Raw genomic sequence first — 27,624 nt, 5'->3', positions numbered from 1 at the left:
GTACACCCATAAAGAGGAATTTGGTTTTAGAGGCATGGCAACATGTGGAAAACTGTATATGGTAATTGTACACAACCAAACATGAACATGTACAAGTAGTTGTAGTACCAGTGGTTTGTGTATTTACCTATTTTTGATTATTATTATTTACTTGTTAAAGAGTTTATTTTACTTTATATTATTTTATTTAGTTTTATTTATTGGTTTATTTTATTATTATTATTTCATTTATTCTATTTATTTAGTACTATTATTATTTATTTACTTATTTATTGACTTGTTTATTTATTTATATTCTTCTTATGGTCCAGTTGGGCATCCTAGAATGTTGCCAAATACCTCTGGGCTGTATATCTACAAAAGATAATTATGGATACATATTGATGGACTCAAACGTTGTTGAATTTTTATGATACAGGTTCAAAGTTTTTTCAGAAAGCATCGTGTACCACCAGAAGTTAAGGAGTATGAATGCTGTATTATTCAAGAGAATGAATATCAACATTTATGCATTGTATAGCACCAATGTTCTTGATGACCCTAAGAAGATTTTTTTTTTTTTTTTTTTTTTTTTTTTTTTTTTTTTTTTTTATTAAATTAATTAATTTATTTATTTATTTGTTTATTTATTTTTATTTTTTTATTTTTCTAGTTTATGGGAAAATGGGTGGTTCCAGTAGCAACAGCAGCTTCAGTGCCAGTTATGGCTCCTGCAGTGTTCGCAAAGGCAGACACCGAGGAAGACTCACGAGTACTTAAACCATCAGAACTTCCCATTTATGAAGAGCCAGAGGAGATCTTTGAGTAAGTTTCACTGTTCCATTGATGTTTTGAGTAGATTCACTTGTATTAATTTTTAGTTGATGGCAATATTGCCATAGGCCTGAAATATTCTTTATGTATAAGATATTATTCTGTAGCAGTCTAGGCATGATTGAGATCAGTGTTTTATATATATATATATATATATAATCTCCTTTCCTGTTCCAATGACTACACTTCTTTATTTTTCTCTGCATCCTGTGATGGGGACAGTATTATAACCATTGTTCACTTGCATGTTGAAAAATGTTATCTTTATTATTAGGATGCCATAGAATTGCAGCACTATTTGATTCGTGGGTTAATTCATTGCCTCATTTCAGACATTAGTTATTTAGTGTTTACATCTTGATATAAAATATTTGATATGCTCTTATGATATGGACATTTATAGAACTGAATATTTGTCTTGTAGCTATGAATATCATGGAAAAGAAAGGAGCAACCTTGAGGAGGGGATGGGTACTGTCCGCAAAGAAGTGGAGGCTATGCTGGAAGCCACACGTAACACCAGGGAACGCATTGTCCACATTTACGAGACAGGAAAGGCGCACACCATGGGTAAGCTTTCGTGAAGGAAAATGAATGTATTGGGTGTATTCGATTGTCGTATTGGTAATTGGAGATGCTGTTTTGGATTGTTTTCTTGTTCCATGTCTTGCAACAGCTACTGTGGACTTTTTCTCAAACTTCAAGTTAACAGGAGGTTTGTGGTAGCACCATTTCTCATTAAACCTGTAGTTATAGGAAAATATTACCTATAAAATACCCAACATAATTAATCAAAACCTGGAATTACTATAGTGGGCCAGATTATATTTGTAGAAAAGGCCGAGTTTAACACTAGAAAAGAAAAATTATAAGACTTAAGGTAATACTCCTGCCAGTAAGATTAAGTTTCCCTGCATAAATTATTGTTTACAGTGGTATAAGAAAATCCTTTCAGTCTGTATGATTTTAAATTCCTTCCATTGCTGCTCCACTTCATAACACTTTACCGTGATTGGCTACCAGTAAGTAATTACCATTTGTCATTTATTGGTTCAATTAGAAGATCTTTTGTTGGGTGTTTCATTAACCTAGCCTTGTGAAAAAAGTCCTGTAAACAGTGTCATGCATTTATATCAGTAGTGGTTACTATATACTTTTATTTATCCTTTGTTGCTTGCTGTTAAGACCTTGCCATTACAAATTTAATTTCAGAATAAGTAGTGTACCATTATTTTTTTGTTTTTTATTTATTTGTTTTTTCCTGTCCTAGTGAATTCATTAGACTAGGTGTATGAAAGGTCTTTTTTTTTAATCATTCATATAGTTATTGTCAACATAAAAATGTTCATGAAAATATAGTAATTTGTTATATTTTTCATTGATTGGATACAGTATTCAAGTATAATTGATGCTGTAGGGATAAGTAATCTCCATACTGCCCATCTTTAGAATCCATCAACATCCTCACCTCCATGAGGTTGTGTATTCATGAGAGATTGACACATCGTTTTGTGGATTGAGCCCAAGAACTCTTTCTTAGACCTTTCCATACAAGGAGAGCTGACAAGTAACTGCTTCTGTCATGTTGCTGTAACCACATAGAAATAGTCCCACATTAACAATAATGATTGTTGCCACAAGTTTCATGGTAAATTTGCAACCCCACACTGGCAGGCAACAGTCCATGGGCCGTCCTTAGATCTCGGGAAAGATCTTTGTTGTAATAGATTTGGACTGTTTCTTTGTCATTGGCTTATGGTCGTAGTAGGAGAGGAGCAATTGTTGTCAGTACTCCATATTTGAAGATATAGATAAGCTAGCATCTTGACCTCATGATTATGGACTCACGGGTCAGGGTTCGAATCCTATGGCAGAGCTTCTAAAAATGTTCATATAGAAAAAAGTTGTTGGCAGAGTAAACATCAGTTGAAGACGAAGCCTTTGTTGGTTTGTACTATGTTTTCCGAAGCGGCCTTGCTGTGGATGTACTGTGTCTTGCTACACTGCTTCTGACCCAGGGCAGTGGGCGAGATGCAGGGATGACCCATCATCCAGGAGGAGCCAAGATAAGAGGGGAGGAGGGGGGTGAATGGGAGTGGAGTATTTGGGGATGGAATGGTTGGGAGTGAATTTTATGCATTTGTTTTTTGGCCATCTCCCTTGTAATGGGGAAATAGCCATTGGTATATGTATTATGTTTTCCATTAGCAGATGGAAAGGGGGGGTTGCCAATTAATTGATGTGGCATAGCCATGGATGTGTTGGGTCTTGCTGCATTACTTCTGATCAGGGTAATGGGCCGGAGATGGGGATCATTCGTCCACGAAGAGCAAAGACAAGAGGGAAACAAAGGTTGTGGACGGGAGTTTCTTCTTCTTCTTCTTCTTCTTCTTCTTCTTCTTCTTCTTCTTCTTCTTCTTCTTCTTCTTCTTCTTCTTCTTCTTCTTCTTCTTCTTCTTCTTCTTCTTCTTCTTCTTCTTCTTCTTCTTCTTCTTCTTCTTCTTCTTCTTCTTCTTCTTCTTCTTCTTCTTCTTCTTCTTCTTCTTCTTCTTCTTCTTCTTCTTCTTCTTCTTCTTCTTCTTCTTCTTCTTCTTCTTCTTCTTCTTCTTCTTCTTCTTCTTCTTCTTCTTCTTCTTCTTCTTGGTTACCTCCCTTATAAGGGAGAAGAAGTCCTTGGTAGATAGACAATGTTTTGCTTAAATGAAACTTTGTACAACCAAGAAAAGCCTTGTCCTTAAATGGTGTTTACTTTGGTAGTGTCTTTTGGCATTTGACATCTTCAAACAAAATGTAGTTGACAGATGCAACAATTATTATAACTATTATATTAAATTTCCATGCATGATTACTTGCATTAACATGCTTGCAGAGCTGCAAATTTGATTGTGAACATTAAGTATATCACCAAAGTTATGCTTTCATCACTGTTATTGCCGTGCTTACTGAACTGCAATAACTAGATTATGAATGTCAAGTGTGTATTACTCTTTTCATGGGAAATTCGTCTGAAGTTGTTAACCTTTCATGGCATTTTCTTAGTATTATGATTTTTCTTACAGCAACCGTAGATTACATCCTTGATGAGGAAAACATCATACCCCGGGCTGGTGCCATCACCATTGGTGGTCTTGCTGGCCTCCTGGTGGGCACAAGAAGGAAAGGTGGAATTTTCAAGAAGTTCATATATACTTCCTCTGGAGTTGTTGGTGAGTATTGTGTGCTCTGTATTGGTGAGTATTGTGTGCTCTGTATTCATTGCATTGTATTCATTGCATTGTTATGTTTAGGAGATTGTTGTTGTTGTTGTTGTCGTTCCCTAGACTGTCTGTCCGAGCAGTCCCGTCTCTTATTTAGGAGTTGGTGAGTATTGTGTGCTCTGTATTCATTGCACAGTAGTTATGTTTAGGAAAAAGTACTCAAGTTTCTATTTACCTGCATACATACCAAAAGCCCTTTCCCCTTTTAACCACTTCAGTATGATGATGCTTACTTAGGTGTCACGAAGAGCGAGGTACACGAAGATGCCGGCATCGGCGTCTTGATTATATTTTTTTTTTTGTAGTTGTACATGAGTTACCCCCAGATTCTGTAAACTGGTTTGATCACTCTTTCTGTGTTTATTATTACTCAGAATAAAAGAGAACGAGTAATACAAAAGTGACTTTATATTTAATATGAGAATAGTGTGATGAATCGTACATATGGCAGCCGATGCTGTGCACGAGAATTTGACTCATACTGAAGTGGTTAGAAAAGGGTAGCCAAATCAAACACAATTTTTGATAATATTATTTCTTTACCAGTGGCTGCATCTCTCTGCTACCCACGTCAGGCGATGCAGGTTTCCCAGAGCATCTACAATGGTGCTAAGGGTTATGGTACCGTTGGATACAATTTTGTAGCTGGAGGTAAGGTTTGTGAGGAAGTTTGTAATTGAATAGAACAGCAGATGTGTGTTTCATTGTGTTGAATGTGTTTTGTGTGCATGTTTGTTTGCAAATAGTGTACATATACATATATATATATACACACACACACACACACACACACACACACACACACACACATACATATTCCAACAGTCTTTTCCCCCTTACAAGGGAGGTAGCCAAAAAACAAAGGGATAAAAACCACTCCCACCCATTCCATCCCCACATACTCCTCTCCCATCCACCCCCCTCCCTCCCTCTTTTCTTGGCTCCTTCTGGATGACGGGTCAACCTTACATTTTGCCCATTGCCCTGGGTTACAAGCAATGTAGCAAGACCCAGCACATCCCCAGCAAGTCTGCTTCATTTATTTTGCAACCCCCTCCATCCCCTCATGCAGAAAAAAAGATGACAGGGAGAAATCCCTCTGGGCTGTCAAAATATCATTCATACATACTCCATCACCCTCCATCCCCTTCTTGCCCCTATCATCTGTCCAGTCCCTTCTTCAGCAGACATTTCCCACTTTCCCAGTGACCCTTTTACGCCATCCATCCACCTCATCCTTGGTCGCCCCCTCATGTTCACTCCCTCCACCTCTGCCTTCCACACCTCTTTTACTAATCCTTCCTCACTCATTTCTTCCATATATCCAAACCATCCCATCTCCTCCATTGGTCTCTTGCAGTCTCCTTCATTCTTATGTTCTTATTTTTTCATCAACCTTATTTCCCAAGTCCTTTTCCACCCCCGCTCCCCTCCTCACCTTGTTTATCACTCAGTCCAGCCTAGTAACTCCTATCATACTTCTGAGGCATTTCATCTCAAACACATTTAAACTTTTCCTCTCTTCCTTTTTTATGATTATTTTATATATTATATATATATATATATATTTTTTGTTTCAATGGGAGCCTGAGTTAAGAAGTCAAAGCTCATGATTAAGAATGCAGATGTTTATGGATATGGGAGCATACAGAGATATCCCTTCTCTAAGTGTTTTATGGTCGTACGTAAGAGCTGTTGCCAGTTTCCTGGAGGCCATAGGTCTTCTGCAAGGGAGAACAGGAATATTGGATCGATTGATCTCCATGAAATGGCAACTTCTTACGTCTTAATATAAAATTTGAATATCGAAGATGTTAGTAACTTTTTTGTTTACCATTCCAGTTAAGCCTAAAGCACCCCTGGTTGTGGAGCCTGCCAAAGAATTGGCAAGCAAACCAGAACCAGCCCCAGAAGCTGCACCATCACCACCTACTCCTGAAGCCCAGCCTACTCCTGAAGCCCCGCCAACTCCAGAGGCTTCAGCATCAACCCAGGCTGCCCCAGAGGCAGTCACGGTCACTCTTGACGTGGCTGCTGTTTCTGGGCAAGCTGCTGCAGCTGAGGTAAGCTCTTTAGGAATGACTCAGACTCCCGCCCATTCCAGTTCCTTGCTTTCCGAGGACTCCACCTCCCCTATTGACACTCTAGCACAACAAGCCAGCGATGTGGCACAATACGGATTCAGATTACAGGAAAAGAAAGCCACTGAACAAGCGGGAGTGGTACAGGAGGCTGAAGCACCTGCTATTGTCCAGAGCTCAGTGCTTGAAGGGTTTGGTAGCGTAGATTCTACAAAATTATCAGAAGAATCACCAATTGGATCTTTAGGCAGGGAACCGTTAGCAGCAGAGTCAAAACCAACTGACTCTGAGCAGGTACTGGGAGAAGTGAAAGAAATAGCAGGTGCTGGGCCAGAAGTGAGCCAAGAGGTTATAGAGTCGGCAACTGAAGAATTGGTGGTTGATGTACCTCTGACAGAGGTGAAGGAAACTGAAGTAAAAGAACTACAAGCTGATGTTACTGAAGTAACCAAAGATGTTGAACTGAAAGAACAGGTAGTTGAAGCATCCACCATAGTTTCACAGGAACCAGCTGTAGCTGCTGTTGCAGAAGAACAGGTAACAGCTGTAGAGGAGCCAAAAGAAGCTGCTGTTGGAGAACAACAGGTAACAGCTGCTGAAGAGGCCAAGGAAACTGTTACCGAGGCACCGAAAGAAGTTTTACAAGAGGAAGTAACAGCTGACAAGGAATTGAAGGAACCTGCTGCAGAGCCAGTAGTAGCTGCTGTTGCGGAACAACAGGTAACAGCTGTAGAAGAACCTAAAGAAACTGTTCCTGAGAAGAAGGAAGAAGCCGTTGCTCCAGTAGAACAAGTAGCTACTAGTGAAGAAGTGAAGGAATCTGCTGTTGAAACGAAAGTGGTTGCTATTGAGGAAACAGTAGAAGCTGCTGTTGCGGAACAACAGATAACAGCTGCAGAAGAACCCCAAGAAACAGTTCCTGAGAAGAAGGAAGAACCCATTGCTGCAGAAATAGTAGAAGTTGTTGTTGCAGAACAAGAGAAGCCTGTAGAAGAACCTAAAGAAGCTATCCCTGAGACAAAAGACACAGTAGAAGAACAGAAGGAAGTAACACCCGAGGAAGTAAAAGAAGCTGTCATTAATGAACCACGTGAAGCTGCTGTTGCGGAACAACAGATAACAGCTGTAGAACTACCCAAAGAATCTATTGTAACAGACCAGCAATTGACATCAGTGGAACATGAAGTTGGTGTAGTGCCAGAGCAAGTTATAGATGAGGAACAAAAGGAAGTCGCCATTGCAATAGAAGAGGGTGCAGTTGCTGAACAACTTGTTAAAGTTTCAGAGGAAGTTAAGGAAAGTGTTATAGAAAAACCACAAGAGGTTTCTGCCGAACCAGAAAAGGCTGCTGCACCCATTGCAAAACAGAAGAAAGGGCTTATAGGTCAGCTTATTGAAATATTTTCAAAGAAGGATAAGCCAGAAGACATCACAGAAATAGCAGATGGAAAGCCAAAGGAGGGAGTGAAGGAGACAGAAAAGATTGCTGAGGTTGGGGAACTTAAGGAGGCTGTAGTCGAGCCAGAAGCAACGGCTGAGAAACCCAAAGAGGAAGTGGTGGAAGAACCCAAGGCGGAAGTGGTTGAAGAACCCAAGGCAGAAGTGGTGGAAGAACCCAAGGCGGAAGTGGTTGAAGAACCCAAGGCAGAAGTGGTGGAAGCACCCAAGGCAGAAGTGGTGGAAGAACCCAAGGCAGAAGCAGTTGAAGAACCCAAGGCAGAAGTGGCCGAGGAACCCAAGGCAGAAGTGGTGGAAGAACCCAAGGCAGAAGTGGTCGAAGCCCCCAAGGCAGAAGTGGTGGAAGAACCCAAGGCAGAAGCAGTTGAAGAACCCAAGGCAGAAGTGGTCGAAGAACCCAAGGCAGAAGTGGTGGAAGAACCCAAGGCAGAAGTGGTCGAAGAACCCAAGACCGAAGTGGCTGAAGAACCCAAGGCAGAAGCAGTTGAAGAACCCAAGGCAGAAGCAGTCGAAGAACCCAAGGCAGAAGCAGTCGAAGCACCCAAGCCAGAAGCAGTTGAAGAACCCAAGACAGAAGTGGTCGAAGAACCCAAGGCAGAAGCAGTCGAAGAACCCAAAGCAGAAGCAGTCGAAGCACCCAAGGCAGAAGCAGTCGAAGAACCAAAGGCAGAAGCAGTTGAAGAACCCAAGGCAGAAGCAGTCGAAGAACCCAAGGCAGAAGCAGTCGAAGAACCCAAGGCAGCAGCAGTCGAAGAACCAAAGGAGCCAGTCTCTGAGAAACCTGTTGAATCACAAGTAGAACCTAAGGAGGAAGTTAAAGAAACACGACCCAAGAGGGTAGGGCTGATCAATCAGCTTATTGATCTATTTTCAAAGAAGGACTCAGAAGTGAAGGAAGTGAGTGACCAGGGTAAATTGGCTGCTGAGGAACAGGAGAAACCCAAAGCAGAAGTGGTTGAAGAACCCAAGCCTGAAGTGGTTGAAGAACCTAAGGTGGAAGTGGTTGAAGAACCCAAGGTGGAAGTGGTTGAAGAACCCAAGGTGGAAGTGGTTGAAGAACCCAAGGTGGAATTGGTGGAAGAACCTAAGGTGGAAGTGGTGGAAGAAGCCAAGGTGGAAGTGGTGGAAGAAGCCAAGGTGGAAGTGGTTGAAGAAGCCAAGGTGGAAGTGGTGGAAGAACTCAAGGTGGAAGTGGTTGAAGAAGCCAAGGTGGAAGTGGTTGAAGAAGCCAAGGTGGAAGTGGTTGAAGAACCTAAGGTGGAAGTTGTCGAAGAACCTAAGGTGGAAGTGGTTGAAGAGCCCAAGGTGGAAGTGGTTGAAGAACCCAAGGTAGAAGTGGTTGAAGAACCCAAGGTGGAAGTGGTGGAAGAGCCCAAGGTGGAAGTGGTTGAAGAAGCCAAGGTGGAAGTAGTCGAAGAACCCAAGGCAGAAGTTGTCGAAGAACCTAAGGAACAGGTTAAAGAAACAAAACCCCAAAGGGTGGGTCTGATAAATCAACTCATTGAACTCTTTTCAAAGGAAGACTCTAAAGAAAAGGAAGTAAGTGACCAAAGCAAATTGGCTGTCGAAGAACACAAACCCGAAGAAATAGCAGTCGAGAAACCTGCGGAAGTAGTCACCATTGTTGAAGAACCCAAAGAGGCCGTGTCTCAAGTATCTGAAGAGGTAGCAGCTCCAGCAGCTGAGGCAGTAGCCGAGGTACCTAAAACAGATGAAGGCAGTGAACTTCCAGTGGTATCAGTAGAGGAAGTCAAAGAGGTAATTGCAGAAGAAGTTAAAGCCGTAGTTGAAGAAGCAAACAAGGCGGAAGTAACTGAAGAAGTCAAGGCCCCAGTGGACACACCAAAGGAAGAACAGGAAGTTCCTGTTGCTCCAAAAGAAGAGGTGATTGAAAGAAAGAAGGGTTTAGTGGACCACATAGTGGAATTCTTCTCTGATAGTAGTGCCAAGGATAAATCTGTTGAAGAAGCAAAGGCTACAGTTAGTAAAGAGGTGGAAGCAGCCGGAGAGGTACCTAAGGAAGTGACTGTTGCTGTTGAAGAACTTAGCAGTTCAGGTGCTGCTGCAGAGGAGCCCAAAGAAGTAGTTGTCCCAACTACTGAGGATTCCACGGAAGTAGCTGCTCCTGCTGCTGAGGATCCCAAGGAAACAGCTGCTGTTACAGTAGAGGAACCTAAGGTTGATGTTGCTGCTGAAGTCTCCAAAGCAGTAGATAGTGACGCAATTGCTGTCGATCTCAAGGAAACGAGTACAGCTGTTGACTCCAAGGAAGTAATTGCTCCTGCTGAGGAAGGAGGTACTACTTCTGAGAAACCAGAGGAGGCTGCTGCTCCCGCTATTGTTGTTGAAGAACCCAAGGAAACAGTTACGGCAGTCAAGGAGACTAAGCCAGAGAAAGGACTTATTAATCAGCTCATTAAGATCTTCACCAAAGAAGATACTGTTGAGAAACCAGAGGAAGTGGCTATTGAAAAGCCAAGTGAACTTGCTGCTGAGGAACTGAAAGAAGTGGCTATTGAGGAGCCAAAGGCAGTAACTGTTGAGGAACCAAAAGATGATGAGAAACCAGTAGAAGCTATAGTTCAGGAGCTGAAAGAAGTGGTCACTGAAGAATCAAAACAAGCAGCAGTTGAGGAACCAAAGGAAGTTGTCACTGAGGAGCCAAAGGAAGTGGTCACTGAGGAGCCAAAGGAAGTGGTCACTGAGGAGCCAAAGGAAGTTGTCATTGAGGAGCCAAAGGAAGTTGTCATTGAGGAGCCAAAGGAAGTTGTCATTGAGGAGCCAAAGGAAGTTGTCATTGAGGCACCGAAGGAAGTGGTTACTGAGGAGCCAAAGGAAGTGGTTACTGAAGAGCCAAAGGAAGTTGTCATTGAGGAGCCAAAGGAAGTTGTCACTGAGGAGCCAAAGGAAGTTGTCACTGAGGAGCCAAAGGAGGTTGTCACTGAGGAGCCAAAGGAAGTTGTCTCTGAGGCACCAAAGGAAGTTGTCCCTGAGGAACCAAAGGAAGTTGTCGCAGAGGAACCAAAGGAGGTTGTCACTGAGGAACCGAAGGTAGAGGATGCGCAGTCTAAGGAAGTGGTTGTTGAGGAGTCGAAACCAATTACAACTGAAGAAGTAAAGGAAGCTGACGTGCCTGCTGTGAAGGCCAAGCCAAGAAAAGGGCTCATTGATCAGATCATAGAGATCTTCTCAAAGGACGATGGTGTTGCTGAACAGGCAAGTACAGAGAAGTCAGCAGTGGAGTCGAAAGAAGCGAGTACCGAGGAACCTAAAGAAGTTGCCCTTGAGGAACCAAAGGAAGTGGTTGCTCAGGACGTGAAGGAAGTGCCTGTGGAGGCGCCACAAGAAGTGGTTCAAGATGGATCAGAGAAAGCTGCTGAAGAAAAGCCAGAGGAAAAGGCTGTTTTAGAGTCCGAAGAAAAGTTAGTTGAGGAACAGAAGGAGGTGGTTGTTGAGAAAAAAGATGAAGTTACTGTTGCGGTAGCAGAAGAAGGGGTTGTTGAAAAGGTAGAAGAAATTGCCATCGAGGTACCTAAGGAAGCGTCTGTTGAATTGGCAACGGACGTGACTGTGGAGGAGCCAAAGGAAGTGATTGCTGAGGTGCCAAAAGATGTAGTTGTAGAAGAACCAAAAGAGGTAATATTAGAAGAGCCTAAGGAAGTGACTGTTGAAGTGCCAAAAGAAGTAGCTGTAGAGGAACCAAAAGAAGTAGTATTAGAAGAGCCCAAGGAAGCGACAGTTGAAGTGCCGGAGGGACTAGCAGCAGAGGTACCAAAAGAAGTAGCTGTAGAGGAACCAAAAGAAGTAGCTGTAGAGGAACCAAAAGAAGTAATATTAGAAGAACCTAAGGAAGCAACAGCTGAAGTGCCTGAGGGACAAGCGGCAGAGATACCGAAAGAAGTAACGGAAGAGCCAAAGGAGGAGACGGTTCAAGAATCAAAAGAAGTAGTCGTAGAGGAGGCTAAGGTAAGTGCTGTTGAAGTGAAGGAGAGAAAGGGATTGGTAACTCAACTTGTTGAAATTTTTTCACCAAAGGAACAAGTGACAGTGGAACCTGAGGCACCCATCAAGGAATCACAGGATGTAGCTACTGGGCCAGAAACTCTTCAGGAGCCAACAGAAGCACCCAAGGAACCTGAAGCTCCAGCTTTAGAAACCCCAGAAATTCCCTTGGAAACTGAAGCTGGAAAGGACCTTGCAGATGTACCCAAGGAGTCATTAGAAGCTCCTCAGAAACCACTAGAAGTAACAGATACAGTTGCAGAGGAAACAAAAGAACCTACCACAGAAGAACTTCCTGTTGAGACTAAGCCACAAAAAGTTCCGAAGAAAGGACTTATCAATCAGTTGATTGAAATATTAACCACAAAAGAGGACGAAAAAAGTAAACCAGAGGATACTGAAGTTGCGAAAGTAGAAGAGCCTGTACTGCCAGAACCTGTTATCGAAACTCTTGAAGTATTGGAGGAAAATGTAGCCAAGGGTGTTGCCGCTGTGGCTTCAGAGGTCGAAGAACAAGCAGAGGCAGTAGCTGAGGTTGCTGCTGAAGTTGATAAAGTGGCCGAAAATGTTCTCCAAGTTGCTGAAATTGTAGAGGATGTGGCTGCTGCTGCTTCCAAGGCTGCAGAAGTAACTCCAGGTCTTCCAGAGTCTGTAGAGCAAATGACGAATAAAGTTGGAAGAATCTCGATGATTGCTTCGGAGATTGCTGGGACTGTTATCGGGGTTTCAGGGTCAGTAAGGAAGTCTGCAGAAAGTGTGGCAAAGGTTGCAGAGGCAGTAAAAGATGAAGCTATTTTGATTGAAGAAATCAAAGAGGAAAGGGAAAAAGTTTTGGAAAAAGTGGAAGAGGCAGTGACAGCAGTAGTTCAGATTGTAGAGGAAAAAGTAGAAGAAATCATCGAGGATAAAACGGACAAAGTCACCGTGGAAACAAAGGCTGAAGTTACAAGCACAGAGTCACAAGGAGAGTCTTTACTGGACAAGGTGATTAATGTATTTGGCACCAAGGAGGACAACACACAAGTAACACAAGAACAACCAGAGGTAAGTATAGGCATTCAGGAATCTGGAAAAGTTGAAGAACCTGCTCCAGTTGAAGAAATTGCCAAACCAGAACCACCGGAAGAAGTAAAGGACACCAAGAATGAATCCCTCCTGGACAAGGTCTTCGGGATCTTATCTAAAGATCAATCCAGTTCATCTTCCAGGGAAGAATCTGTTTCAGAAGTAGAGGAAGGGACCTCTGTTGTACCTGCAGTTGAAGAAAAAGTGACAGCTGCAGAAGAGGTCGTATTATCTTCACAGAAATCAGCTGAAGAGCCTCAGGTATCAACGAGTTCTGATGTTGTAACACCAGTGGTTCAAGAAGGCACTGACGAAACCAAACCTGAGGATTCCAAGGTAAAGTCTTCATCTGTATTTGATAAAATTTCAGAATTCTTTTCCAGGGATGAGAAACCTGTTGAGGAATCAAAAGGAACTCCAGAAATGGACACAACGGAAGGAAGTGATGAAGATTTAGTGAAACAACTTGAACAAAATGTTGCAAAAGAAGAAGAAACTTTGAAAGAGTCTTCAGATGCTGGAAGCCAAAGTGTTGTCCAGGTGGAATCATCTGAAAGTGACCCTCAGCTGGAAGTGAAAGACAAAGGACTCTTTGATAGACTTTCTGAGCTTGTAATGGGCAAGGAAGAGAAAGTCAGTACACAAGAAACTTCAGAGTCTTCGTCCGCATCAACCTCAGAAGCTGAGTCCTTTACAGACCTTTCCAAAGAAGTGGGTCTTCCTTCTCAGGTAGAGTCGAGCACTCCACCTTCAGAAGAAGTAAAGGAACAGCACTTGGGTGAGAAAAGTGAAGATACAAGACCGGAGTCATCAACAGAAAGTGAAGCATCACAACAGAAAGACCAATCATTAATGGACAAAATAGCTAACTTTTTTTCAAAAGCAGAATCATCAGAGAACGTACAAGAAACAAAGAGTGATCTAGCAACAGAAGAGTCTGTTCATGGGCAAAAAGAAGAGGTGTTCGTCAAAGAGGCTGCACCATCCATAGATGCAGTCCAAACAGAGGCGAAGGAAGAGGAGCAGGGGACGACAGGAGCAGTTGACAAGCTGCGACGAGGCTGGTTCAGGGTAAATTCCTGTTGTGCACAGTGCCTCACATTATGATAATGGTATTCTTGAGGACTGTGAGACTGCTGCAGCTCCTCTACTCATCACTCCTACATCCTTCTTAGCTGCAGAACTTTCTCTGATGTGAACAGAAATTTTCTCATTTATGTTCCCACATACTTCTGTTCTGCAGTTAAGGGGTGATGCATACACATGATTCTGTGGCTACTGTAGGGTGATATTGGCAATGATTAAGAATTACACCCTCTCTTTTTTTTTTTCTTTTTTTTCTCCATTCAAAATTAATTGTCTGTTGGCTAGAAATGTGTCTACACCTTTATCCATCTTTCAGGTGTTCTCATGTAGATAGTAGTGTTACACCTTTTGAAATTATTTTCAGTCATATCTTAATCTTTATTTGCTATTGATAATTTTACCAGTGATTCTTAAGTTCTGTGATCATTAATCCAAAGTTGATTTTAACATGATGATTTTAATGATATTATTAATCCTTTAAAGAGCCTTGTATGTATCTGTCTATACTTAAAATAATGATTGGTTGTTCATACCATAAAATAATAATTGGTTATTCATACCATGAAATAACAATATGTTATTCTTACCATATATGTATAGATCAGAATACATATACAAAGGCCTTCAGTACCCCTTATAAGGGGTTTTGCAGAGTCAAAAGCATATATTTGCCACGACTCTCAAAGTGATGTCAGTTTATTATGTTTCGGGAACTGACTGGCTTTGCCGGTGTGGATCTTATTAGCTGGACACCAGACGTTTTTGCTAACATACCAGATTGTATTAGTGTTAAAATACCAAGTATGATTCTTCAGTAGTCCACAATTTGGAGTGTGCTATTATGGTTAATGTAGCAGTAATTTAATTTAGGCTTTCTAACTACCTCTTTGCCCTCTGTCTAGCATTGGTCTATTCCTCTTAACATCGTATAGAAGACAAAGGTCATGTTCTGGATAAGGTCTGCTGTTTGTATGTATTTCATTGCTCAAGTCACTTGGAATTAGGTTTGGATTCAAAGGCCTATAGCCACTTTTCAACCATATGTTGATGTAGAGGTTCTAAACTTAATTAGGCAGTAATCAGTCATATGAAGTTGTGTTGCTGGTTAGTAGTGAAAAGATTCTTGCAGTATTTGAGGATGGTTTGCTGAAGATTGATGCTTGGACGTTTTCCATACCAAGTGTGTCTATGACTTAATAATTTTGATATTTGAGTACAATGCTTTAAGGCATTCTTGTTTCAGTCCATGGAAAACAAACAGCTGAATACCATTCCTTGCATTAGGTTGCACTAAGTTTACCTGCTTGGCTGGGAAGGCTTATTCTTGATTTTTTTGGCCACAGTAAACCACTTGGTAGAAGGAAGTTCATACAACAGAGAAGGCAGTTTTGGTTGTTATTGAAAATGTATAGATTTTAAGGAATATTTTATTATAGTACATACATGTACCAAAGGCTTTTTCCCCCCATACAATGGAGGTAGCCTAGTACATGATTTATATTTTAATATTTGTAGTTCATGGCAGGGAGTCCCAATTTTGCCATGATTCGCTAAGTCAGATTAAGTGAAGATTCAGTAATAGTGCACTTTCACTCTTATTAGCTGCATTGGTACCAGTATTTATATTTCAGAGACCTTGTTAATCTGGTTGTAACTCCTTTACATAGTCCATTTTGATTCTGCAAGGAATGAGAGGTTGCTTCACATTGTTTAATCCATGCAGGCACACGTAGTAATGGTGTTAGTTTTGTGTAATGTTATTCAGTTTTATGAAATGTGTATTTATCTGTGTAGGTGGCTCTTCTCTACAAATTTTTTATTAGCTCACAGTGTCATTGGACTATGGTACTATAAACTCACTTGACCACTCATGAAATGGAAATTGAGTAAACTCATAGTATGGCAAGCCCTGTCAATTGCGGCATGCTGGTAAGGTGTGATAGGCCGATTCTTGGGTCACCTCCCTGCCTTGCCAAGGGTTTCGGGAACCAACGCAAGAAGCACCCAGTAGGTCCTGGGAATTAAACTCATGACCACCTGGTCATGAGTTCAACTCTATATCCACTGGGCTACCCTGTGAATTTCATACTATATCTAGAGGAAATAGATTCTCCTCTCAGGCTCTAGCCAGAAGACCTCTACCCCAATTACAAATTGTCCTGAAATGGTTCTTTTTTTCTTTATTGGGGTTTTGTGTTTCTACATATTTGCCCAAGGCTTAGAATTGTTTGTGTAGTTTAACTCGCACATGTCATGTTCTTGACATTTTTTCAGTGGGCCAACTGCTTCACTAGTAAATTGCTAAACTTGCCTGCCCCAGGCTCCAGTGCTGGAATTACAACTGACAAGCTCCTAGCAATAGATGAGACACATCCCTTAGTGTCCTTGTTAAGAATATTTATCTGACATCGTCATTCCTATGGTCATCATTATTGATGTTATGTGTGAGGGTGACTTGCAATAGTCCAGCTGCCTTTGTTGAACTGCAGTTGCAATGCAGTGATAATGAAGGGTACTTGTATTTTGTTGGTAGCAGTGAACATACATAAAATCACCTTTGACATATGCTAAACTGGTGGTATACATGTATTCCTTAAGGTTGTGAGTCTCAAGCAAGAGATCTGGGACAGCATAGTGATTGATCTTAGTTTCCATTTGTATTTAGCTAGTCTGTTAAATGTTATAGATAGAAAAATACTCGCTATCCCACACCTTACCTTAGGATGTGAGAAATCTCTGTCAGTTGTGACAAGCCACTGGGTTTTTATTCAGGCCGATATTGGATGGCCTCCCTACCTGGCCAGGGCTGTTGGGAACGGGTGCAGCAAGCCCACATCAGGTCCTGGGGTTGGAATTCCTAACCACTTGCTCACGAGTTCATGATGGTATCCAGTGTTGTTGATGGTGTACAACCCATGGCGTCATAGGATTATGACACTGGGGTTTGGAGTTGAGGAAGAAGCTCATTGCTCCTTGGGACTCTTTTAGTCTTTTGATTTTTCCCGTTTCTTCTGCCACCGGCGAAGTTGAACCAAGAGCATGATTCGTTAAATTCAACGCCACAAAGCCCTCTGTGATGGGCACTGTCCTAGCCTCCCGATAGGGGGGAGTGTGTGACGTTAAACCATATCATCATCATCTTCTACTATGCCTTTGAATAAAGATTTACTCAGCTTAATATCATGAACTCCTCCTCATGTAGGAGATTAAGATGATGCCTCTTTGTGGAGGCCATTTTGAATTGGGGAATTTAATGTAATTTGCCATTGCTACAAGCTTGCTTGTTAGGTGGATTCAAACTGCCATCACTCCTAACCTCCACCACAACAAGCTAGCAAGCATAGCTACATGTGTATGTGATTTCAATTCCACTAGTATATATGGAAATAATTTATACTTACATCATTCCTTAATATGGCAGTTTGGAAGAGTCAGCACTGTAGTCTTGTATCGAGGACCTATCTTGTCATTGATAGGTTATTGTAATGTACATAATGGTAACATGATAACTGAGCAGTGTAAATATTAATGACTTTCCTGAAAATTTAGAGATACTATTATATAGTTATGAAGGAATGTTTCAGAACTCCCATACATTTGAGATTGTATGAGCAGAATTGTATTGAATGTAACCATTATGGTGTTAATAGTTTGTACTTGTTCACCAGTATTTGTAAATACTGTTTTGTTTTCATATGTTGGAGTGTTTTTCCACTTTGGCAGATTTTCATTCCTTAATACTACATTCCACATCAAACTGGTTATCTAGTTCAACGTAGCCTCCTTGAGTGACAAATGAACAAAGCTGGAGGCCATTACAAGGTCCCTGGGGACCTTGGGTTCCATGCTGTGGATTGCTTGATCAGTTGATTTGATGTATTATTTGCATTATTTAAGAAAGCTGTTAAGCGTTGAAGTGCTGCCTTGTAAAGAAGAATCAAACTAATCCAGTCTGAGTATTGGTGTTGTTACAAGTTCAAGTTACTATTTCAGGAAAGAACTTCCTCAGTGAATGTATTTCAGGTCTTCCAATATGTTGCTAGTTTCCATCCAGTTCATGTTGTTTATTGTCTGATTGGGATGGAGTTTGCCTTAAGTGACTAATTTTTGTTGGTGTCTCAGTTTGGATAAGTTCTACCGTATTTCCAGAATTTAGCTCCAGATGGATTTCGGTTGTGACAACTTTTCGTAGTTTGATTGACTTCGTCTCTATCGATTATGGTAACCAAGAGGCTAGTGTGGAAGATTTCCTTCCTTCTCTGTAAAATTGTTGGTCAAATATAACCTTACTTAAACCTCCAGTAAAGTTTTCTACAAAAGTTTTCTCAGTTAAAAAGCTTCGCTTTTTATTGTTCTCTTGTGTTCAAATCAAGCATCAGTACTTACATATACCAAGAGGTCTCTTTTCCCCAAATAACAGGGTAACAAAGTTGAAACACATAACCATCCAAAAACTTGTTCATTGTTCCTCCCTTGTGGATGAAAGGATATCCTTGTCCTATGCCACACTTCATGGTTAGGCAATGCAGCAAAACAATACTTTCATAGGAGGTCCCATCAGCCAAAGCTGGTTTACCCTCACCACTTCATTATATGACAGTCCCTTCCCCCTCTCCTATCCACTCTAAAAAATTTATGTTGCACATAACATTCCTTTGGGCTGTAGAATTTCCTTGTTCATTTACAACCCTTTCTCCATTCACTCCTATCTTTAGCACACACTATTCTCTGCTTGACAGACTTCTCTTGCATCCACTGTCCATTTCATCTCATTCATTCACCTCACTTTTTGTCTTCCCAAGTTCCCTCCTTTCACTTCTGCTTTCCATGGTCTTTTTGCCTCTCTCTCTCTCTCTCTCTCTCTCTCCCTCTCCATATGCCCAAACCACCTCTGTATTCTTTAATCAACCTTGTCTGCTAATTCCACACACCCTACATTTCTCACTACATGGTCACCATCTTTAGGTTCATCCCTTCTACCTCCGCCAAATTCCAGTGACAAATAATGGTTACCTGTTTGGTGATCCTCTTAATATTGACAGCAGAGCTGTCCATTTCTGAAACCTGTCAACCCCATCAGGAGGTACAGGACTGACATTTGGTCTCCAGACTAGGACCAATATTTCTATCAATTTAAACAGTGCTACATCTTTTCATACATGGAAAACTGACAACTGCTCTCTTCTTCCTCCTACTCTCAATTGATAGAGAAATGGCCCCAGACCTATCCAACACAGACAACAGTCCAAAGTTTCTTCCCAGGGAGATCTGTGGGAGAGCCAGGGGATCATTACTGACCATTGTAGGGCTGAGTTTTCTATTTGGTGGAACTCGAGGCAATGGTTATTTATATTCAAATTCTAAGTCTTCTCCATACATTACTGTGGGCACCATCACTCCTATGTTCAGTCTTCTTTTAATTTATCCTCAAATACCTATTTCCTAGGTCACATTTCATTCTCCTGACAGTTACTTGCTTCCTTTGCTCTTTAGTTAACCTCCACCTTCACGCACTCATTCCTTGCTTACAGCTTTCAACTTCCTCTGGCCTGTTACCCTTTAAACTTGCTTCCAACCCACCACCACCATCAGTCTATCTCTTGACTCATCAGCAAGCTTAGTGTCATTTACAAACAACTGGCTCAGCTTCCACATCCCTCCACTTATACTCACTCCAAACTCCTGCCCAGCATTGTTGCACATGCCTCCCTTGTCACCCTATCGTACATATTGAACAACTATGTAGATATTATTCAACCCTGATGTAGCCCCACCACCTCAGATCACATTCTTCATTCCATTTTCACCATGGTATTAGTCTTCCTTTATCTTAGACTACATCTCATACCTCTCACAGTTTCTGGTAGCCTGTCCCTTTGTCCTTGTATACTCACCCTCAACAATTTTGTCTCCCTCACTTTTCTTCCTCCTCATATAATCTCCACTTGCTTTCCTTTCTATTAAATAATTATTTGACAATCCACTGAAATCACTGAAGACATTTATGCCTAGAACTCTTCCAGTCCCTCTTTTGGGTACAATGACATAGTCTATTAACATCCTCATGACTACTCTCCCTTCCACCCTGGCCCATGTATACTTATACTTATCACTCTTCATAAACTCTGTTCACTATCATCATTTCTCCTTCAATACGCATCTCTAACTTTTTTTTTTTTCTTCTTTAGTATTTCCTACCTCTCATCCTTCTTACTGCTCCATTTATCAACTCATTCCCTACTCTAGCATTGAAATCCCCTGTTATCACATTTACATTTCCCCCCATAACTGTCTACACACTCCTTTAAAGCAACCCCAAATGCTTTCCATCACTTTTCTCACTGCCAGGGCCATATTCATTCACAAAAGCCCACATCTTTCATTCCTTATTTTAATTTCATCCACATTATCCCTAAACAAATTTCTCTCCACACTATGCATTAAACCTATCTCATCTCTTTCCGATAGTACCACCACATTCTCAGACTCAAACTTTTCTTTCTTGTTTAGTTTTGTTTCACTTATTGCTAATATGTCCATCTATTGTCTTTCAAACATAATACCAGTCTATACCTTTTACTCTCATCCGTACCACATCTACCTGCATTTAATGATGCAGTTATTAGAGCTCTGGTTGGGAGTCCCTCCATACCTTCTCTTCTGACAATTAGTAGAAAAGTACAGGGGGATCCAATGTCCTCTCACTTCATCCCTTGTAGTTTCTTTATAGGACATCAATCAATGTATACTGTATATACCAATAGGCTTCATACATTGGGATATGGTGGAATACTGACACCAAAGTGGATTTAGGCAGATCAGAAAAGAGGTGGAGTCATGGAAGTGGTAAAAGTTGGGTTCAAAGGGACGACACAAAGGAGGGACAGCAGTAATACTAAAATATCGTAATTCCTTTATGAGTAGAGACTACTCGGACATAGACAAATGATGTGTGATTGGTCTATAGAGATACCCTAAAACTCCTAAAATACTGACTGCATGTCATCATGTTGTTAGTACGTCACTATAAGCAATAATCCTGAGGAGTTGGTGGACTAATGGAATTTCTATATGTCATCATAGAATAATAATGACCTAATATTTTCATTGCTTCACATATACAGAACAAAGTGCTCAACCACATAATACTTACATTTATATTGTTTCAGCACACACTTCATTAATATCCTCCATAAAGCTCATGTATATTATCTTTAAAAAAAAAAAATGAATTTTTTCATAAGACAATGAACCAGAATATCTGGACAACCAAATAGATTGTGTAAAGCATAAATATTTACCATACTTTGTATGATACCCCATATATTTCACTTTTATATGTTAACATAATATTAGTAAGCTATTCTTCATAACTGGATCCTCTGCTTTATATAATTAGAATTAATATTAAGTTTAACAATTGGTGGATGGGATAGGAAATAATGAAAACTGAACCAAACCCCAGAAATGCACAAGAATTACATTTTTGGATTAGAATTTGTGTTGATGTAGTGAATGTGATCAGTGAGACCAACTTGCTTTATTTATACAGTGGTAGATGGTACATAGTGTGAACTGGTTATATAATTTAAATATTCTATTAGCATCTTCTTAGGGAGATACTCAGGACTGTTGAACAGTGACAAAGGGAAGAGTTTGAAGTTGTACATGAATAGCTGAGAGAAGATTAAGGAATTAAACGGTGATAGAATTTTTATTTCCGGATTTATGCTGAGCAGAGGAAAGACTTTCTTGAGAAGCTTATGATTGGGTACCATGTCAAAAAGTGTGGCGTGAGAAGCTTATGACAGGACGTCATGTCGAAAAGTGTGGTTTGAGAAACTTATGACAAGGCACCATGTCAAAAAGTGTGGATATGCACAAGGGCAGCTGAGAAGTATGTGAGAAAGAGCCATGCAAGAAATCGAAAACAAAAATATGTAGTGTTGTATTAAGATGCTAGATTATTGTTAAGGTAGAATTATATCAGGGATTTATTTTGCATTCAGATGTGTTTGATATACAGACGCTCCTCTACTTACGTTCATTCGTTTTACGTTTTTTCGATTTTATGTTTGAACCGACTAAAAAAGATTGAGTGAATTTTTTAGTTTAGCGTGCTCTCCGTAGTTCAAACGATACTTACGCATGACGCTGCGTCCATTGTTTACATGGCAGAAACGACAGACTGAACGTGCCTTGCCTCATCCCTCCTCCTCCTCCACCATCTCAATTTATGTTGCTTGAATTCAATTTATTTGAAATTAATGTTATTATTTTACAATGTTATGTGTATAATTAATGATTTAGGGGTGTTTTATAAGATACGGTAATAGAATTTACGGATGTAAAGTACAGTAACAACTTACGTTAATTTTCAACTTCCGTTCGGAACGTAACTAAAACGTAAGTTGAGGAGCGTCTGTAATTGTGGATACACTATGGTGGACCATTGGGTCGGAATCAAACCTCATGGTGCATGTTTGTGGATGACATTTGACACCAATAAATTAGAGGTCAAAAAGAAAGTAAAATATTAGGGAAGGGCTGTGGAAGATAGAGGACAGAAAATGAACAAAAAGAAAATTTTCAGTACTTGGAAGTTTTATGAAAGTTGTACAAGTTTGCAAGGAGAGGTGTTGAACCTTGGTTTAACTGTATCAGGGAACAGATCTAGATTTAGAAATAACTCATAGGATTCTGTTTGATTGGGGAAATTATGAATGAGCAAGTGTCGGTATATTATGCTGTTAGGAAGGCATTAACATATATTAAAAGAAATTGCTGAATCAAGGGAAATTTCAATGATGAAGAGAGAAGACTCCAATGATATGATCAAATAATAGAGGACTGTGGAAAAAATTAGAAAGGAAGTGCTAGATAGAAGGAATAGAAGTATGTCAAAGGGAAGATAGATGTATAATCTGAAAGTAGACCTAGAGGATAATGGGGTGGATGGAGGGGAATATGAGAACATAGGGGCTTTGAAAAGACTTACTAGACCTGTTAAACCCACTTGAAAGTAAGAAATGGTTGAGTGGAAAAAGATTAGAATGCAAAATTGCAAAAGGATTTGAAATTGGGGTTTTAGTGCCGAAGTATATCTGATAGGGAAAACATGTAGTTGTTTTCCCAAGTAGTTCTCCGTATCAAGGACCAGTGAGAAGTATCTGCATGTTATGATCCTGGAAAACGGACATCAAAGAGTATTGTCTTCCAGCTGCCTACTTTCAAAACCTGTTAACACACTCACTTCTACGGACCAGTTCCTAGATCTCATTTTATCAACTTGTATTTCCTCCATCATTTTCATATAAGGAGAGCTGACATCTCCTCACCTACTAGTAAGCCAGTGACTTAAAGAAAATCTCACAGTACAGACAAAATATCATCTTCCTTCTAGAGGGATCAGTAGGAAGTCCTGAAGACTGGTCAGCCACTGTGGGATTGTGGATCTCTAGTCATTGAAACCCAAGGGAAAATTTTTCATAATAACAATTGCTGCCTCAAGTTTCACTGACCAGAAATCTGGAGTACCAGAGTAGCTGACATAAGTCTTTGGACCTGTTAACAGATCTTTCGGGAAAGAAACAGTGAATGTTCTCAGTGTTGTATTAGTATAGGTCGGTTTATGTCACTGGTTAGTAGTAGGGGGAAATTCAGTTGACGATGATTGAGAGAAACCTTGTACCTGGTCTGTAGACTTGTTAGGTGCTCTTGATGGAGGTTAGGGCGTTGACAGGTTTTGGAGGTGATGGAAATAATTCTCTTGAAAGTAAATTTTGCAGGACTTCTACTTGTAGGTACTTGCCATTGGTCCCTTGAATTATCATTATTTTCCATATAATTTTCTTGTATCCTTTGGTAATAAAAAGGTACCTTAGAGATAATAAGATGTCATGGTGGCAACAAGACATAACAAGTGCCTCTTTGTATGGAAGGGTTTAATTAGGATAGATCTCCAATCTTACTGAGGGGGATGTCATAAAGATAAATAATAGCCTGATGGCTGCCAGAATAAAAGGAAGATTGCTATATGATGTGGAAGGGGTTCATATTCAGATGTTGAACAATTTTAAAGTTAGGTTTACTGTAATGGTACTCAGAAAGTAGGTTTAAAGTAATTCTTGCATTCTGGAGGGGTTCAGAGTACAGCTCTTACTTGTGTTAACTGAAAGCTTTCATCATCAATTTTCCAATTAAATAAAAATATAAATTAGATAAATAAAAATGGCGAGAAAAAATTGTGATATCTCTTGAAGTGTTAAAAAAGGATACTAGAAAATGTAACCTTTCTAGAAATTGGTTCAGCATTACGATGGTAAATAATCTTAATGAAAGGGTAGGTACCATTTAAACATGGATTCTGCTTCTTGAAAATAATTTCGTACAGTGAAATTTTTTTACACCACAGTTGTATTATTTCATTGGAAGATGTATATGTTTTTGAAAGCTTTCAAAATATTTTAACTCTTTATGACAAGAACCTCTTAAGCTGAATTAAATTATCTGGTATCAGGCAAAACAAAAATCATGAAGTGCCAAAATCGGTACTAAATGTCATAAAGTGTTAGAATTACTCTAACTTAAGTTTCATCTTAATTTCTAGCAATTCATATAAGTTATTTCTGTGTTTAAGGCATTGGCAATGGAATGATGCTTTCTTGGATATTGCTGTGTGGCTTTCATTATAGTATAGTTACTCATAATCTATTAACAATTTATTATTTATGATGGGATTTCACCTGTAAAATACTAATATGCAAGATGTTTATTGGTTGGTGATGTTACTCTCAAAATTGGGACAAGATGCATGATGCACATGTACTAACAGTTCAGTCAAATGTTAACATTATTCACTCTTTCCTTCCTGAGGTTTTGATGAATATTGGCCGAGTAGGGCAAGAGGTAAGGAATGTATTGTCAACATCCCAATACCTATTTATGGGGAAAGAATGTTGAAAAAATCATAAAAAGAAAAATACAGTGATGCATTAAGTATTGGGGTGCTGCTTTCATTATGTTAAGCAGTCATGACAATCTCAGAAGAAGTACATTTCCTGGAACTAATTTCTACTTGTGTGATCCATGTAACTTTTTTCAACTTTACGTATTTGGTTCACCAACCTTAGAGCAGGTGGCTAAGTGGAATGAAGTTCTAAGTTATGAGTAGCCAGGAATTTTATGGTGTGCCCCATGGTGCACAATTATTTTTTCTAGTCTTTTGGTCTTTGTGATAGTGATAATTGCCTCAAAGTTTCCTCATTGGAGACATACAATCCCACAGCTGTCTTCAACAATCCCCAGGCCCTCCTATATCTCTTCCATAAAGAGATATTAGACTGATATCTTTTATAAAAGTGGGTAATTTTCTGTGTAAGAGATAAGAGGAAGGGAGAAGTTGCATATTCTCAGCTCTCTGTATAAAAAAAGATGATAATTGAAGCTGATAAGGAGAGCTCTTGGCTCTAGTCCAGAGGCCACAAGCCCTGTGCAACTGCATCTCCATGTTGAAGTGAGGGGATTGATGGGATTTGAAGACAAGTGACAGGGAGATGGTACCCTGCTGTCTGTCTTATGGGCACACCTCATGCAGGTTCCCATCGTTGGTTGGTCCCTAGACCGTAATCTACACTGTACTTGTAGAATGTCCACAAACTGAGTGTTCCAATTCCTTTTGTAGTTATTGAAGCTTGTGTTACCGATATTTGTAGCATCAGTTACAGAAACTGATGGAGCACAGAAAATATATATTTCACTTCTAAGACCCTTGAGTGGCAGCCTGTCACACTGTATTTTGGACAATCCCCACTGCATTGGAGAACATAAGGAGTAATGTAAGCAGAGTAGGAAACACAGGAGTCTCATTCTCGAGTTTATTCCTGACTAGTTTCGCAGGTATGCTTTTTCAAAGACTCCCATGTTTCCTACTCCGCTTACCTGTCAGAATGTCTTGGTATAAGGAGAAACATTAGGGTTGAGAGTGGGTTCCTCTATGCCAGATATGTGAGGGTGGGCTCACAGAAGGCATCCATGTAAAGTTAGAGGAATACCTTGTGGTAGGAAGTGTTGGGTTTTGAGGTTGTGGGTGATTCACCACCAGGGTCTCGTGATTGACAGTTATTGCCCACCTGGATGAAAGCTCAGAGCTAACAAATGGTCCAGTCCATAGATAATGTTACAACCTTACATATGTATGCCCACAAACACCTAACTCCTTGTCAAGCAGTGGGGGTACCAGCAATCAGTGTTGTGGTGTTTTTCAGATGAATACAGGGATCAAACTTAGACTGCCAAGTTTGTTGGCAAGCTCTGTACCGCTACACCAACAAGCCAGTGCATGTATGTATGCCCACATTAGACAAGCCAGACAGGTTATAAACATGCATTTAAGGTTCACATATGAAGCTTTATTACCAGTATCCATTGTCATATCTGTCCTGGGGATCTGAACTCAAGTTATGTGTGAAGTGAGAACACAATCCCTGAGCTACCCCAAGACTCCTGAAGTGGTGATCTATGTATGATATACTATAGCAACATCTAAACGCTGTTGCATATTGAAAGTGGTTGAGTAACATACAGTATAAGACGGGCTTAAAACTGAAGGTTTCACTTTGATGCAGCTCTTGGAGAAGCAAGTTGGAACATTATAATTTTCCGCAAGTGTACACTACCTTTTGGTGTATTTACCAAGTCAGTTGTGGCATGTTTACCTAGTCATTTATGGTGTGTTGTACTGTGTATGGATCTATCATTTACTGCAAGACAGAAATAGGCCCTTAACACCCAATTTGTTAACAAGTATTAACATTGGACATAAGTGCTTATGTGGTGGAACTGCATATGATTTACAGTCCAGTTATTGCATGAGAGGTTAATGGGGTCTTTTGAAATAGTATAAATTGAAACTTAAGTTTCCTTAGCTTGTAGATCAAAAGCAACAGATATCCAAAGAGTGCATCATTCTATCATTAGGTTATGTATATATATGTGCACACAGACTTACACATACACACACACTACATATAAATACATAATGGTTATGGTTAACTCGTTAAAAATCTAATTGTAGTTACTGGATTCTGTGGGTGTGATTATTGTAGTTAGACAAGTTGATGTTAATTTTTTGTTGGGTACATTTAAGTGCATGCTCAAATGTGAATACTACTTTTTTTCTTCTTTTGGATTTGTGAAATATTTGATTAACATATGCTGCATTATTCTTTAGGGAATTATGCTAATATAGTTTTATGTCTTGCAGTCTGAAGCCTCCATCACTCAAGAAGGGAAAGATGTCATCGTGAAACTTGACCCAAACGTTGATCACGGGCAGAGCAATCCAGAGGATGCAGACATGTATACCACGCGTAGCTAAGGACAGACTGGGGCTGTCTTGTGTACATAGTCTTTCGTACGGTCTTTAGAATCCCTGATGAGAATTTCGTATTTATTTACTCTAAGCACTAGTCTCACCCTTGAAATGGATATTGAAGTCATTATTGATAAGATTATATTTTGCCACAAATGAGTTAAGGATATAGGTCTGGTGGGTACTCCCAAGTGTGGATATAAGCTTACCAGTTGTATGGGAAGAACTAGGATAACCAAATTTCACTTAATGGTTATGATTATTATATTTATCAACTCGTTTAATGTCGGCATTGTACATTATGAAGCATTTGGAGATTGATAAGTACTCTAAATGTAGATACTATTATATTCCAATGAAAATTCAAAGCTGCAGCCTGTAATTTGTATATAGATGTATATGTATATGGTTAGATGTCACGTGCAAAGTGCCAGTATCTTAATTTTTTTTAGTTGAATGTATAATGTACACTAAAAGAGGGTGCTTAGAA

At 40.0% G+C, this 27,624-nt stretch overlaps 1 protein-coding gene across 1 annotated transcript; it reads left to right on the top strand.

Moving 5' to 3' along the window:
* The first annotated feature begins 34 nt into the window (after positions 1-34).
* Positions 35-27,624, top strand: LOC143018657 (uncharacterized). Its single transcript, XM_076174245.1, has 7 exons — positions 35-61; positions 653-804; positions 1,238-1,383; positions 3,873-4,043; positions 4,617-4,721; positions 5,913-13,012; positions 27,027-27,624. The coding sequence occupies exons 1-7, from the start codon at positions 35-37 to the stop codon at positions 27,138-27,140; spliced, it is 7,815 nt and encodes a 2,604-aa protein (XP_076030360.1). The 3' UTR covers positions 27,141-27,624.

The sequence above is a fragment of the Oratosquilla oratoria genome, chromosome 35 (genome assembly GCF_046742065.1).
Source record: "Oratosquilla oratoria isolate Oo_2021 chromosome 35, ASM4674206v1, whole genome shotgun sequence".
Taxonomy (NCBI): domain Eukaryota; kingdom Metazoa; phylum Arthropoda; class Malacostraca; order Stomatopoda; family Squillidae; genus Oratosquilla; species Oratosquilla oratoria.
Note: the sequence above shows the minus strand (reverse complement) of the source record. Positions and strands in the feature narration are given on the sequence as shown.

What these genes read in the sequence shown, in the direction of transcription:
- LOC143018657 (XM_076174245.1), top strand. Translation starts at nt 35, where the DNA reads ATGGCAACATGTGGAAAACTGTATATG. An exon ending in GAGCCAGAGGAGATCTTTGA is followed by an intron (nt 805 to 1,237) that starts GTAAGTTTCACT and finishes TTTGTCTTGTAG; the next exon opens with CTATGAATATCATGGAAAAG. An exon ending in ATACAATTTTGTAGCTGGAG is followed by an intron (nt 4,722 to 5,912) that starts GTAAGGTTTGTG and finishes TTACCATTCCAG; the next exon opens with TTAAGCCTAAAGCACCCCTG.